General features: G+C 37.2%; 1 protein-coding gene across 36 annotated transcripts in view; it reads right to left on the bottom strand.

Moving 5' to 3' along the window:
- The window catches only part of LOC100745387 (calcium/calmodulin-dependent protein kinase type II alpha chain), a 146,834-nt gene that overhangs the window by 57,397 nt on the left and 73,158 nt on the right, over window positions 1–16,279 (bottom strand). For all 36 annotated transcript variants that reach the window (XM_012389824.2, XM_024370098.2, XM_024370099.2 and 33 more), the window contains exons 4-9: window positions 7,433–7,487; window positions 6,454–6,592; window positions 5,293–5,395; window positions 1,795–1,973; window positions 932–1,054; window positions 753–836 (exon numbers count right to left, since the gene is read on the bottom strand). In XM_012389824.2, the coding sequence (XP_012245247.1) occupies window positions 753–836; window positions 932–1,054; window positions 1,795–1,973; window positions 5,293–5,395; window positions 6,454–6,592; window positions 7,433–7,487 (683 nt within the window). The remainder of the gene's footprint in view (window positions 1–752; window positions 837–931; window positions 1,055–1,794; window positions 1,974–5,292; window positions 5,396–6,453; window positions 6,593–7,432; window positions 7,488–16,279) is intronic.

Raw genomic sequence — 16,279 nt, 5'->3', positions numbered from 1 at the left:
AAGTTTTCCTATTCCTTTATTCTTTGTCAGATATTTTAGATCTTCTAGGGGAATAATATCAGTATGACTGACATGTAGGGATATGTCTTACATTCATAGAAAATTTTAGCATATAAATCATATGCGTGTACGATATAAGTTTATGTCTAATCTAATACGATAAATCTACTGCTCATAATTATCCAAACGATACACAACGACTAACAGCCTACGAATATTTCGCGACTAATTGAAATTTAAGACGCATGTTATTTCTAACAAATAATACGTTTAGTATGGTGCATAGTTTCAATAAGGAATCGTATGTACGTTAATATTCTTTTATCTTTACAGAAATGGAACATAAGCAGAGGTATGTTTTATCGCACTGGCGATTATGTCTGGTACTCTACTTTAAATTTTTTAAGTGTCTTCGCATATTTTACACTGCGCTCTCTGCATCGTAGCAACTTTACGTATCGCAAATGTGCATGAAATTCCGCATTCTAGCGATAAGAATAGCAGAAAACGCCTATTTATCTTTATTTGCAGTAACAGTGAAATGAAATAAAGAAGAGTTTAAATATTATCGGAATGACTACGAGCGTTTGACTCGTTTCTCTCCCTCGTTCTTTTCCTTTCCTCCTTTATCTTTTTTATTCCTTTACCTTCTCGCCTTTTTCCAATTTGTAAAAAATCCCGAGGAAATCCCATGGATGAGCGCGCGAGTATTAATTAAAATTGAAGAAGAATAAGGATAATAGAAGACTTACTTTTAATTTGCGCCTTGCGTTGAATTTCTTCAAGCAATCCACAGTCTCTTGTCTGTGGACGACGGACGCGACACGTTCACGTTGCTGTAACACAAAAGGAAAAAGAAGAAAATTGACGTTGGCTGTTCGAGATGCTCCGCAGTGATGGATGCACGTTTCACGAGGCTGATTTTACTTACGCAGATCCACGGGTGCTTCAGTGCCTCGCTGGCGGTGATCCTTTTGCTCGGGTTCACCGTCAGCATCTGATTGATTAGGTTCTTGGCTTCCGGCGTGACGGTGTCCCATTCTGGGCTTGGATACTGCCGGAAACAAATGAGCAGAATAATTCGTTAAATACCGATAAAGATGACAAGTTTTATGACGATCCCTGTTGTACGGTATTTAGGTCATATTTTCCCTTTCTTTGACATTTCATTAGACCTAAACCTCTTGCGTTCTTTGGGTCATTTTATATTTTCTTATCGTTAGGAAACTTCTCGAATTCAGATAAAATAAAGAAGCGTAGTGATATATGTGCTGTGTTGTTCCAAATTTATCGTGAACGTTTGAGTATTAAAAGTTTCGTTTTCAGTAAGAACGAAACCGAGATCAAAATATTAAAAAATGAGGATCACTGCGAGATCGAGGAATAAACAGAAAAGTTTTTCATTGAACGAAAATAAACTACAATTATTTTTTTGTATTATTTCTAGTTTAACTTGAACGACTAATCCAAAAAATAAATGGCAGTCGATTGAATTTATAATTGCAGCGAATTGAACTAATTCAATCAAATTTAAACGAAAAGAATACAATTTAGGGCGCGAAGCGCAATCCTTCTAATCCAGAAAACAATTTACGATCGAATAAAAAATGTAGAAAGCAATCAAGCGTTTTTGTACACGATCGATCGATTTTTAGCCGAAAATTTGTCCAAATCCCTCGACAGGGCGAAGGATTTTCATGAAGGCTTAGCTTGAATAAATAAATTGATCGATCGAACTGCAGGAAGATTGGCCAGGAAACCGAGATGAAAATAGCATAAATAAATTGTTCTTACGTCGTATGATCCGGCCTTGATCTGCGCGTACAATCGATGCTGATCCTCGTCCCAGAATGGTGGATAACCGACCAGGAGGATGTAAAGAATGACACCGCACGCCCAGATGTCGACTGGCTTGCCGTATGGTTCTTTCTTGAGTACTTCCGGGCTGAGGTAACCCGGCGTCCCGGCGAAACCTTGGCAAAAATTATTTCTAGTCATTCTCGAGAGAAATATTATCTATATTTTGCAATAAAATATCGGATGCGGCAATTAACATGTTTCTGCGTTTTCATTCAATTTCTATATTTAAATAATTAATTCACAAATCTTCAACAAGCAACGAATAGCGGAATGGACGAATGTAATATAATAGAGAGAATATTTGTATAAAATATTTCAAGATAGAAGAGCAATAACCAAAGAGTTGAGATATTTTTATTTCATCGCAGTTATTTGTAAGTTCATGTTTCGTGTTTTTATGTTTTAGTTACGATTTATGTATGTAATTTATGTAAAGCCAATTTCTAGGCAATCAAGCTGAAATGAATAAACATATGCATACATTTTTGCACAGAAATTTTCTATGTTTAAAAGGTTATTCTTATGAGGCGAATTTTCACATTTTTAACAAGAATTAATCGTAAACATTCGTATTTCGTTTTACGAAGATGTTGGATGAAGCTTTTAATGTTTTCTCTCGAACTATTATTTTATACTGAAAGAAGTTTCTTTGTAATATCTGGAAAGGAACAAGATCGAAGATTTTATGAATTCGAAGTTCTTAAAGTCTTTACTTATGCCGTGAGTTTCGTAGAATTAGTACGTAGAATTACTAGAAATTTTCTAGAACTAAGAAGGAAATCTTTATTTTCAGTACTGGAAATATATGTAAAAGCGAATACAAAAATTTAAAAGAATTCACTCGCAAGAGGGCAAGTCGGTGACGATCTCTTACGAACACTTTATCTTTGGAAAATTATTTTACCGTAAAAGGTGTTCTTTTTCGAACCAGATAACATTGACGAATTTCGTAAGCTTAAAATTCCCGAAATTTGTATCTATGGAATTGACTTTTCTTTGAGGTAACTTTCGTGAAACTTCATAAAAAAAAAAAAATAAAAAGTTTCACGAAATAACAGAAAAGAGCTTACGAGCTCTTTAAAATGTCAGATATCGTCAGAAAGCTTGATTCAGAATCGAGGTAAATAGGTGGCAATTTCTTGCACAGAGTGGAGAAGATCGAAGCTAATCTCGCCACTATCTACGTTTGGCTCGAGTATCTACTGCTCGACCATTATGACGTCTTGGAACTCTCGACGACTGAAGTTTCGAATTTCGCGCGTTTGATGACGAAGATACGGAAACCACGGCCTCGACCAAAGTCACAGTGTCGAAGGAATTCCGTGGTATCGGCTTTTCGAGGACGGAAACGAACGTCAGCGTGTTTGAAGCCGGTCGTTCGATAGACAGTCGACGATGGAAAGTGGTGAACGCTGTTCCATAGACTCCAGCCATCAAAATGATATCGTTCGCTGTTGATACTATTTTTATGAAGCCGAATGTGCTTGTTGCGTTGTCATTTCTTTCAATGTGAACGTTATTTTAACGCTCTACCTGTTGAATATATGGACGAGAAGTCCAAGAGCTTTAGGTTGTTGCACGATGTTTTGTTGTTGATATTTGAAACGGATCTCCGACGAATGGAATACGCGTTAAGATGAGTCGTTATAAACCCATTTAATTTGGAGAACGTGTTTGAGATGAAAGTACGGCGCGAAATTAAAGAATCAAGAAGAGAAGCGAAAATATTTAGACGGGAAATGGATCTGATTGAAAAACGAAGAAGAGAAGAATATTTGGACAAGCCAGTTCAAAGAACTGTCTTGTTTAATCGAACTTTGTTAGTTAAATTTATGCGCAAGAAGAATTATGCTCATAAAAACAAGATTAAGACACGAAATGTAATTTTTTACATTCTCAGACTATAATTCCAAGAAGCTCTGAAAAAAACGTTGTTTGTCAATTTTATGTTTTATATCCTTTGATAGCATACCAAAAGATTATGAATAGGAAGAATTGTATTATCGAGGAAAAATTATCTTTAAAAGAATCGTTTCACCACAATAATATTTATCTACCCTTTGACAACAATCCCCTTGTCCAATTATTAGTAAAAATAACCATCCTCATATATCTAAATTACGTTTCTCCTATAGTATAGGTATATTCGAATCTCCAATAACATGTCTAACAATAACACAACCGCAAAAATAGAACAACCTACTGGGATATATTTTTTCACGCCTGAAAAACACATGCACGAACATATTCGTGTACTTCAACCCCTTTCAAAAATTTGCAAAAGGGTGCGCGCATGGAAAACAATTTCAAGCAGAGCGGACAGGCCTCAATCTGGCTGGATTGTTAGCGAGAGAGGAAGAAAAAACAACATTCAATCTCGAGGAACAATATGAAGGAATTTCAGAGGGCGAGAGCCAGGTTTCCGGTTTGGATCCGGAGCGGAGTGGTTCTTTGACCGCAAACACAATACGGAAAATCTCTGAAGAGGGAGAAATCTATTTTGCCTGCGAAAACGCGGAAACTTTTCCAATAGCACCGGGCGAACTTCAACGGAGTTTCTCCCCGAGTAAAAACAAACGGGAACAGCCGGTCGAACCAGCCAGTTCTGACGTGACACGCCCGTACATAAATGCACTGGGCTGCTTCTATACGATGTACGACGCGCGTCGACACGAGAAAGAGCCGAAAGGAGGATGAAGAATCCCCGGAAAATAGGGGGAAATGAATGGAAATGTCGACGGCCGGATTTAAATCGCGAGAGCGTAGAAACGGTGGAGAAAAACGAATAGAAGAAAAGAAACGTAGAATTTCGAGCGAAAGATATGATGAGAGATCATTGGAAGGGAAGACGAAAATTTACTTTTCCAACTCATCTATTTATCATCGCACACGTGCAAATGTTAATTCGTCAAACTATCAACGAGCTTCTCCATCATTTTTCTTTACTTTCTTTCTTTGCTCTATAATTACAGATAGTGTTTCTACGATACCAGTCGTGTTCGCGGTATGAATGAAAAGATAGCCGTTTATTTTTCCTATTGACGATTTCTAATTGATAATTCTGACGATTTTATGGCCTATAAAAATGCTTTCGGCAACAATTTTCAATACGTCTTTCACTTTTCTCTTGAATAATTTTCTTACATTTGGCGGACAAACGAAAGTTTATAAAATAAGAAATATAAGAAGACATAAAATAATTTTACAAAATGGATTTATATTCGATAAGAACAGTGAATAAATACAGTATATACTATAGAATGTTATCAATATGGTAAAAAATGTTTAGTGCTGAAATTATTGAAATTCATAATGTATTAAATTTGTAACTTCCTTTTCGAGTCGTTTTCAGAGTTTCGAGAAAAACGAATGTTTGCCGAAGAAAATATAATATAAAAATACAGAAAGGAAAAAGAAACAATATAAACTTACCGAACCATGCCTGTGCTTCACCCTGCACCTCGATCGCCAATCCGAAGTCCGCTAATTTCACAGCCGCGCCCTTCGCCTTACTTGCGAGGAGTAAATTTTCGGGCTGCAACAGGAAGCAGACTCGTCGACATTCCTGCTCACTCTTCGCACAAACCGTTGCCGTTGTCCTGCATTTTTACGCGGCCATGCTGTAGGTTGATCCATCAACAGGAGATATATACGTGCATGCTTGACACACATTGCGGCTCTACCTTCTACACTGCGCTGCTTTTCACTCTCATCTTTTCCTTTCTTTTTTTATTTCTCTCCCACTCTTTCGGTTTCCACGAAACGCCACTTTTCGTACGGTCGTGTTCTCGCGTTTCTTTTTACGTATTTTCTTCCCTTATCCACCCTGTTTTTTTCGTGTCCTTCTTCTCGTCTCTAGTCGAATTAATTTCCTTTTTTTCCCCTCCTTTACGATTCAAAAATTTTCCGCACGAAATTCGCCCATGACGACGAATGCGTTCTAAATCTAACGCGCAACGCGACGATTTAAACGATGATCTAACGCGAAATTCGGCAGTTTTCCAGATGTGGAAAAATGTTGCATGTCCAAAATATCACTTTCTGTGGAACGATGTTTTAAACGACGATTAAACGTAAAATTGGTACACGCGTCAAGTTTTGGATCTATTCAAATATTCTTGTGCCAGTAACTTCCAAAGAATTGCTCTGAAGAAAGTTGCGAAATTAAGTAGGAAAAGGATAAACTATATTATTACGCTCTGCGGACTTGATTCGTGTCGGTCGTTGAAACAATAACCGAACGTAAAAATTCAGAAACCTAAACCTGGAATTTACTCAAATTTGCTGTATCACTCATTCCGAAAGTTTATTATGATATTTAGAAAAATTGTCTATGAAACTGATTAAAATTGCTGTTCCATTTTCTACGTATTCCTATTTTACCTTTTCCTAACCGCTTATTCCCGTTTACGTTATATTCTTTTTTTTTCTTGTTTTTTTAACCAACAAACCGCTCATGTCCCATCGACTATCGAGCCCTAAATCTTTATCTGAAAATGTTTGGTTAAACAGACTAAACCTTTGCATTGCCAATGTACTGGACCCTCTCAAGCATGGCGCTAGTTCGTCCGTAACATTCGTTTCTCTACGTACTTTCAGGTCCCTGTGCACAACTCCATTGTGATGGCAGTGGTGAACGCTTTCCAGGATTTGTTGGATACAATGAGATGCGTCCGCTTCGCTGTAGAATTCTCGCGCCACGATATCCTCGAACAGTTCGCCGCCGGTTACTCTGAAAATGACATATCCCATGTCTCTTCGAATCTTCGTTTCCAAAGATCGGGGAGGAAATTTTGGAAAGTGGCGAAATTAAGAAGGTCGATTTCGAAGAGCAATCGAGGATCGGTGGATCAGATATTAGGAAATTGAAGAATCGAGGTGCGAAGCAATTTGATGATTAATCAGGTATCGTACAAAATTCACAGAAATAAATTTCGAGATGAAATATGAAAAAATGGGAAATTTGGAAAATATCGATATTCACTAGAAGCATAAAAATTCCAAAGACTCGCAAAGAATATCGATCAAGCTGGCAATTAAATAACCTGCCGTAGTAGTTTTCACCGCGGAACATCGATACCTCGCGACCATGCGAGCTCATTAATATGCAAATCGAGGTTGATTTAAATTCACGAGGGCAGATCGTTCGAATAATTAGTCGGTGACTGGAACAAATTAACAATTACCGAACAAAGTCGCGAGAATAAAGGAAGCAAGGGTGAATGCTGCAGACGTTAGGGTAAGTTTAATGTTCTGAATGAATTTTGAATTCTAATTATGTTACGGATTCTCTGATGAAACATTTAATCATCGATAGTGTTGTTGCAAGTTAGGTTGAGCTTTCATACAAACCAAATCGTTGATCAAACTTTCGAAAGTTCTAAGATACAAATCATTCTCAGAATATAAAATATTTCTCTTCAACGCGAATAAAAAATATTCTCTAAAAAAAATGCCCTTCTTTACGAATTAAAATTCCTAATAGAAATCTTTAAAATTAAATTGATTAAAGAAAATTGAATTTTAGAAGCATTATATCGTTGTTGTAGGTGTATAAGCGGTGTTTACTTACAGGTCAAAGACGAGGTAATGGTGGTTTTCCTCCTGTATGCTGTCGTGTAATCTCACTGTAACAGAAATAAAATTATAACAAGTTAATATCGTGCTTTCTTGTTAAAAGTAGCAGTAAATTTAAATATCGTAGAAAGCTAGTTTCAACTATATATATACACCGATGTATTTTCTTTTTACTACGGTATTAGAGACCATAATGTTTGATATTCCAGTGATTTAAAAAGGAAATCTTCTGGCACAATTTCTTCTGGCAACAAATTCTTTGTTCATTATTTATTCTAGCCAAAATTAATAAATGAACAATCAACAGGTGATTGTAACAATATTTAGATTTTAATGATTTTAAATAACCTACCATCAGTTGCTATTTCGATATTTCCAACGATATTCCCGAAACGTTTCCCTGCAAAGCTTTCCAAACGAGAAGCAACAGTCATACGCTCGGCGGAAAAAGAAAAGATAGAAAAACATTATCCACTCCATCCTCATTTCGCCATTAAAAGCCAGAAACACAGTTTCGGGGCGCAAAAGAAGAGACTTTAATACAGAGAAACGATAATCTCGGTTTTCCTCTATTCTGCGATATTTTCTTCTTACTCAACTGTTCGCGAAACAAGCATCAAATTCTGACAAAGATAAAGAGAGGATGGTAAAAGTAGAAGAAGGCGCTCGATCTCTTCTCGTGGGTCGAAATTCACCGCCTAAAACCGGAGACGATTGCAGTCGCGAGACGATCGAAGACGCGGAAGGAAAATTGTCGCGATATCGTACAAACGATTTTCATGGTCGCTGGACAAATTGCACCTTCACCCTTGCAACGCGTTCCATGGAAACGACCGCCATTACGTATGCTCAAATTTTCGTTAGATTTTGTTCGTTTAACGCTTGCAGGATTTTTATTAGTTGCAATTAGACAGCGGATGTCTATGCAAATTCATATATTTACGAACGCAACTGAAGAAACACGGATTTATTTCACCCTTTAGTATCGTAGAGGTACATTAAGGTACGAGTATAGTATTATAAAAGCATGATCAGTATATATTAGTCATTTTGTAGTGGAAATCTCACATGATATCAAGGTAGTTTTTGTAATGAGTCCTATGGAACTGTTATATATTATTGCTATTTCTACTATTGCTATTGCTATACTATTGCTATTTTGGGAAAATTTTGTAAAATCTAAACCAACGCAATAAAATACAAAACTCGATTGAAAATATTAATACTAATTAGACACGTTGTGTCTCGATAGCAAAAATGTAGAAACTCCAACAACACAATATTTAAATCGATAAACTTCCGATAAAAAGAAGTTTCATACTATTACGATGTACTAAAATTTTACAAAGATAATTGTGTTTTACATAGATCGCTGTAAAAATTTGTCCAATTTGCATCTTCCTCTTTCCTGTAGCAATAAATGCCGTGTCAGATCCTAAATTCACAAAGTCAACATATTAATTACATTTCAGAAGTCCAATTAGCCTTTCATTCGACCGTTTCTCTTTGTTTCTTTCCATTTCCCTCCTCTTTCTATTTCCATTGCTTTCTAGTCGACCGGAATGCTCCTTCGTGTATTTTTTCATTAATTTCAGCATATTTTTCTGCCTTGAAAATACTATCAACCAGGATGTTCCTTCGTATATTTGTTCGTTAATTTCGCCATATTTTTCCGCTTTGAAAATACTATTCGGCGTTCCTGGAAAATGAACGGACAAGCTGAAACGTATGAAACGTTGCAATTAAGAGTTTTAGACGAGCGTAGGGAATATAAAGGCCTTGGATGGGAAACGTGGAAACGTTTTAGACAGGATGGAGTAACGAGGAATTATTTAAGCGCGAGAATATTCGGTCGTGACATGCAAACTGAACTGAAGATCGATACACGTGCACACGGTTCGAGTATCATTTGCATCCGCGACAGTTTGCTCGATCACGACGTTCATTAGGGTCAACGAAGAGACGTTTCTCGCGATACAAACCAATGGTGCCCGTCGAATCGGCCTTAATTAATGTCAACTGAAAGCGAGTCCACGCGAAAATCCTACGTCTACCACCGTAGAACGTTATCTTACACAGAAAACAGCTTCAGGATATCGTGATGAAACCTCGAGGAATATTTTCTTTATTCTCTTCTCTTCTTTAAACATCGAGAAATTTTGTTATCAGGTAAAATGAGTTTTCTTTGAAACGAAACTTTTCAACGAAATACACGAGATTACTTTTTACATTTTCTCCTGTTAAAATGAATTGAAGCATTTTATTATCGAATAGAACGTGGAACTTTGTTTACAAAGAGTAGTCTTTTCTTGCAGAGCTTTTGGTGAAATATAGCTCTTCATGCACATAATGACAGTTCTTTGGAAATTGAAAAATTCTTCTACTTTCGAATGTTGGGTAAAACGTTGAAAGCTTTTTTTTTTCTTTTTGAAAAGAATTTATGCAAGTTTCTGCAATAATATAAAACTCGTATTTACATTAAACGTACGAATTGAACTAGCCAATTTTCAGAAACAGTCTATCTATTTCAAAAGATGTTGAGTAATGTAAACATCATGTACGCTGTATATATCATAAAATATAATAAAATTACCTTGCAATCCGCCTTTAGTAACAGTAATAAGCATATCTGGACTATTTTAACGATTGATTGAAGAGTTTGGCCAAGGAAGATTTTAGGAATATCAAAGAATATTTCAATAAACAGCGGACTCTCGTCTAAACGCGATCGAAGTAGAATCATGCAATCGTACACAGACGGCGCTTCGCGTCGAGTTCCCTATAAATACCAAGTAGACGGCCAAAAAATTGGCGCCGTGTGGGTGGCAACACGACTATTTATGATGGTGGCTCATAACACAAGCAAACAATCTACGAGTATCGACGGAATTTAGAAATTTTCGGAATGCGTTATACGTGTTCGATGAAGGATGATCTTCTATATATAACAAATATATAGCTGAAAAATCGGTAGATGAAAATACGAATTTAGATTTTTATTAAAATTGCACGTACATGTAAATTCGATCAGATAAGTTTTTCTATTTATTCTTGAATGATTTAATCTTTTAAGTTAATCTTTTAAATAAATACGATAACGAATAAATTCATCGCACATTTATATTACTTTCTTTTTGCGCTGTTTTCTTTTACATCGACGATCGAACGCGTCGATCGAAATATCTTTTAAATAAATACAACAGCAAATTTATCGTACTTTTATATTACGTATTTTATTTTACACGATATACCTTCGCGTTTCAGGATCAATTAAAACTTCTGCAAGGTTTGCTTACCGAATAGTCAATAACAAAAAAAGCTGAAAAAGTTTGCGTACTAAATTACCAAGTTTAATAAATCCTTTTTCACGTTTTACACGTCCAAACCCTTTCGGACAATTTTCTTGTCAAACTCGTAATCTCGGAAAACAGCAATAAAAAAATTTCTTCCCTCGATATCCGCACAGATATGGAAACTACAAAATCCACAGTTGTATCGGCTATAAATTCGATCTTTGTATCTGTACGTCGAGAAGAGATCTTGCCAGAACTCGACGAGTGTCACGATTCGACACGGGTTGGAGGAACCAGATGCGGAATTTAATGAAAATGGAAGAGATATCCAGAAGGGACGAGACAGCGGTTCAGACGCCAGATATCCTTCGTCCTTCATCCTTTTCAAATGATCCTCAAACCGATCAAAGCTAGCACGAACGAGAAAGATGAGAAGCCTATCTTCCCGCTTTTTGATACCCTCGACCGATCCAATAAGGATCAAGAGGGTGCCGGAGATCAGAAGCTAGAGCCGGGCCGTTATTATGGGAATTTTTATCGACGAAAAAGAAGGCAGATGGTAGAATGTGCAGGATTCGAATCGAGGTAATTTTTCTACCACCACGAACTATCGCTTGTCGTTCACAGCGATAAATGCTATCGAGGCTCCAGAGATGGTAGATGCAACTCCGAAGCCGAATGATGGTATTGAGATATATGTAATTTTGTGTGTTGTATTGAATTAGCCGTGTAGTAGTGTTACACATATACGAAGATGAGTGTGTGTGGGAGTAGGTGCGTGCGCAGTGTCTCGTAGAACAGAAGAATGCAACTGTTCCGTACGCATGGTGGTGAAAAGATGGTGAGACAAAAAGACACGTGCAATGGGTATCCACGAATATCTTGTAAATCACATATTAAATGAATATGAAAGTATTTTAATATCATTTCTACGTGTAATGTGAGTGTCCCTACATATTTATTTCGGTGACTAAGATCCATAATTCTCAACAGATTTTTAGATTTAACGCGGATGGGTACGGCGGAATTTTACTCGGATATATTGTGACGGGAAGATATTTCGAATTTATTTGTATACGCGTTCGAAAATTTCTAGCATTCTTTGCTTCTCGGACGAAACAAATTTGTTCGTAGATTTTTCCGAGATATGCTGTAATTTTTTACAACAATAGGCAATTGTTGGAATGTTTATTGGTATTATATTCTAATTGTTTTTAGCCATTGTGTTATATTATAGCTGTGATTTTATTCGTATCATATCGAGCAAAATGGATTGAACGAGATTGTTGAATAGTTGGAACAGAAAAGTTCGATTCGACTGTTTCTAAAGCGGCAATCTGCTTAAAGTAGTTCCGGTCATTAAATCTTCTTGAATTCAATGATTACGTAAATGGATTGGAAGAATGAACAGTAAGACGGTGCAAGTTAATTCAGTGCTTCTGAATCTAAATATATTTTCCTGTTTGGAATTTATCGTTTCGATGACATCTTGACGAACAGCTTTTTGTATTTCTAATATAACATCGCAATTTTTCGAATCGGTTCAAATTTATCGATCGAACGATACAAAGACTTTTCTCTTAATAAGTTACAAATTTCGAAATAAATTCAATATCTCGCGATCCATCAAATCCACAAAAAGATCCGCGTAATCTACAAAAAAAAGATCCGTAAAGCTTGGATTATGTTAGTTTAAGTTACAAACACAGGAATTAGATGGCAAGATAAGACCTTAATGTCACACAATGCGCTACCGAAAACACGTGTATTAAATAACAATGCCGGTTTCGTCCATTCACGACCAGTTCACCGGAAATGGTTAACAGAGACGTGAGTGAACAGTCGATTTGAACAATTGAAAGAACAGCAGAGAGCGTTAATCTTGGCAAAGAGAAGGAGAGACGAGAGTAACCGGCGTTAGTATCGATCCTAGAAGCCACACCTTGACGCAGCGAGTCGCGAGGCTACGCGTTTTCGCGATTTCGTTTCCGTTGTTGAACTTTCATCGCCTTTGGCATTAAACTTCCACCGAAATGTCATGACTGTCTCGTCCGAGATTTATCATCCATTGGAATTATCGGTTATCACGTCTGGCGACGCGTGAAATGTCAAATTCCTCCATTATTTTCAAACTCTCTAGCACGACAAATTTGCAGTGATCAACGTCCTCTTAATAAATGATTCTTTTTATCGCTTTCTGCTATATTTGGACATTTTTGCTGCAGTTCCTTCTATATTCTATATTCTTCGTCAAATATATGCTAAAAGTATTTAATTATATACAGCATCTACAAAAAGTATTGACACGCTATTTGACATTGTATTTATTGCAACATTCGGATCTGATTAATTAGTTTCATGTATGTTAAATTTCGTATCATTTAGTGGTGTCTCCATACTCCCGACTATCAAAATTTCCTACTATAAGCGTGAAACGTAGAACCTGATAAAAAGCTTCGTCAGAAAATAAGGATATCTTTGTGAATATCTTTGATTACCGTGAATTTCTTTCATACGCGGACGACTCGAAGATCTATAAGACGTTTCCTTGTTATAATAAAGCTACCTTGTAAAGTCTTAGATGAGTTTATCGATTGGTGTAGAGCTACCAGAATGTTTCTAAACTATGCTAAATATTATATCATGAGGTTCTCGCGATCTGACAGTTGTATTATGTTCCCGTATAATCTCGATCGTAATGCTTTGGTCGAAGACGATGTAATTAAAGACTTGGCATAACATCGTCATTACGTTGTTAGATGTGTCGTGAGAACTTCGGCAATTGTGAAGCGGTTTTCAGTTAATTTCCAATTTATCTCAACCATTGAATTTCTGTATGTTATTCCGGTTCGATCTCGTCTGGAATACGCCTCGATAATATGGAACCAAGCATGCAAGAAATACGATTCTCTTATTGAAGGAATTCAACGTAAATTCCAGACGTTTGGACATAAGCGTAATTATGAGCCTGTTCTTGGTGCTCTTAACGCGCTACCGTTCGCAGATCAGAGGAAAATACGCGACGTTACTTTCCTTAAAAAAGTCTTAAGTGGTTAATAATTTGACTTAACGACGAATTAATCGTCGTCCGTTGCTTGGCATTATCAGTTCCCACGAATCCTCTAAGAACACGAGGAGAAGTAATATCTTTTCTGTCAATCTTTTATATCTTTTATAAATAATATCTTTTCAATGTACGTTCGACGTACGGTTGTTCGGACTTGTTCGTATGCTTAATCGTATCAACTGCTACGCTGACCGCCTCGACTTTTTTTCTTGGAAATACCATTTCGTTTAAATCTACCTTCTGCAGACTTGCGGTGTAGATGGAGTCTCGATATGGCCCGTGTATTTCTTTAAGCTATATTTATTTGATTTTCACGTACGCGTGTGCATATAATCGGGCTATGATCCGTTACTAAATAACATACGATACACGATAACATTCCTTGTAATCACTGTATATTAACATTCACACGAGATAATATTTTATAACGCAATAAAAAGAAGGATCGTAAATTAAAAAAAGGCATCGTGGAATTTTACTCACCGTCCATCTAGGAAAAAATTCTTTGAAAGATACCTGAATTCGTAACAATATCTTACCATCGTTCCGTCAAATTTGCAGCCACGTACGCTCCTCGCATTTCTTCGATGACGCACATACAGAAGATTAACGGCCGAATGAAAAGGGAAGAAAAACACACGATGGCATCCAGTGGGCTGCTGTTCGAATTGCAAGGAAGAAAAATCGAAGGACGTCTTGTGTTGGGATGGCAGTGGTCGTGGAGAAGACGAGCCACGGTGCAGAGAGGAAAAAGCGAAGAAACATGAATCGAGGTGGCAGCCAGGCCAGTAAACGACAGAGAAGAGAAGGCTGAAACTGAGCGAAGGGAGAACAGAGAAAGGTTCGAGGAGGATCGATAGGTATCACTTGTTGACTGGAACGGACGTAAGCCGGTGCACGCCATGATGGAAACGGGAAGAGGACGTAGTAATTCATCGGTCACGTCTAGCCAATGGATAGAGCCGTACGATGAATAAAAGAAACCCTTGGCTCCTTATGAATTATGGAATCGACTCGACCGATTTAACAAACCCCGTGACTTTTGTCGGCGACGCGTCTCGATATCGTCTTCTAATTCATCCCAGCCACCCTTAACAGTTGTTTCCATTCAACTTGGGCCTATCGTTCAAGGAGAATCATGTCATTCAAGTAAATAAGGGAAAGGAATTTTTTATTGCTCGTTGAAAGAGATTATGGTAGTTATAAGGGGTGATATATGGTGGATATTTTTAAATTAGAGCAGATCGAAAAGGTCGGTTCTAGGAGAAATTCGTGTGTACGATATTATCGAGAATTCTGAAAGGAACTATATTTATACCTTATATAGATAAGGAACTATACAAATAGCTTTTAAGTTAAATATTGCAACTTATTGATAGTTGGATGTTGGAAACGTAATTGTAAAAAGGTGTACGGATTGCATGTAAGCGAATTCCTGAATTAAATGGCATTTGAAATTCGGACTACAATTTTTGATTCGTTTGGAAATAAATATATCTTGTTCAGGAATGTATATACCACTGTCCTTGATCGATTCTCTCATTTTCAACATGTCAAATAAATTTAAACTGCGCTGCTGACGTTATTCCTGCAAGAGCTGAAATTTGCTCCAACGTCGAAATTCTTGTACTAAAACATGCATTAAACGCTTCAGAACCAACTATCGTCTCTATCAAATTCGAGTCTTCTAAGCCTTTGCACGATCATCAATCTCTACGAGTTCGATCCATCATGTACTCCGAATACTAAATCAATCTTTATTGTTAAACAATACGAGCTATCTATCGTCTCGTAGCATCTCTTAACGATAACATAAATAAACAATATCCCTTAATCCTTCGTCAAACGTATGTTCAATTTCAATTTTCAACTTTCCCTTAAATTTCCACGAAAAATTGACATAAAATTAGATATCGTAGAAAGAGAAAGGAAAATCTCTCCTCGAGCGGTAGCGAAAGAATAAAGATTCCAGGTAGCCGAGCAGGAAATTCGCGTTCCAAGCGAGAAGAAAATTCCCATCTAAGATATCGAGGGATTCTACGAATCAACGATTCGAAATTTTTTGGAAGTCCTCCAAAAGCTCATAGAAGAGAGGTGATTTCTTCGAAACGGCGAGTTCGACCGGCGCTAACTTTCCGGAAGATTTTCTTCCCGGCCACGATCGGGGAATACATCACGAGATTCCCGAACGAGATTTCCTAGCTGGTTCTCGATTTGACGGAGAGACTCGATCCCTCAAGGCGAGAAGGAAAATTGCCAACGACAAAAGAGGTCGTCGAGGCAGATATACGAAGGAGGCACACCAAGTATTGATCTACGCTACTTCCGGCATACTATCTCGGCCCGCTTCGAAAGATTCACGCTCGGTATATGTATGATGAGACGACGCCGATCAGCGTTCGTTAGAACGAACGCGATGAGAGAATAGACAAACGATCAACGACAGTTCCTCTTCTTCTTTTCTTTTTTTTTTTTTTTTTTT

Source organism: Bombus impatiens, unplaced genomic scaffold (genome assembly GCF_000188095.3).
Source record: "Bombus impatiens unplaced genomic scaffold, BIMP_2.2 scf_0665, whole genome shotgun sequence".
Classification (NCBI taxonomy): domain Eukaryota; kingdom Metazoa; phylum Arthropoda; class Insecta; order Hymenoptera; family Apidae; genus Bombus; species Bombus impatiens.
Note: the sequence above shows the minus strand (reverse complement) of the source record. Positions and strands in the feature narration are given on the sequence as shown.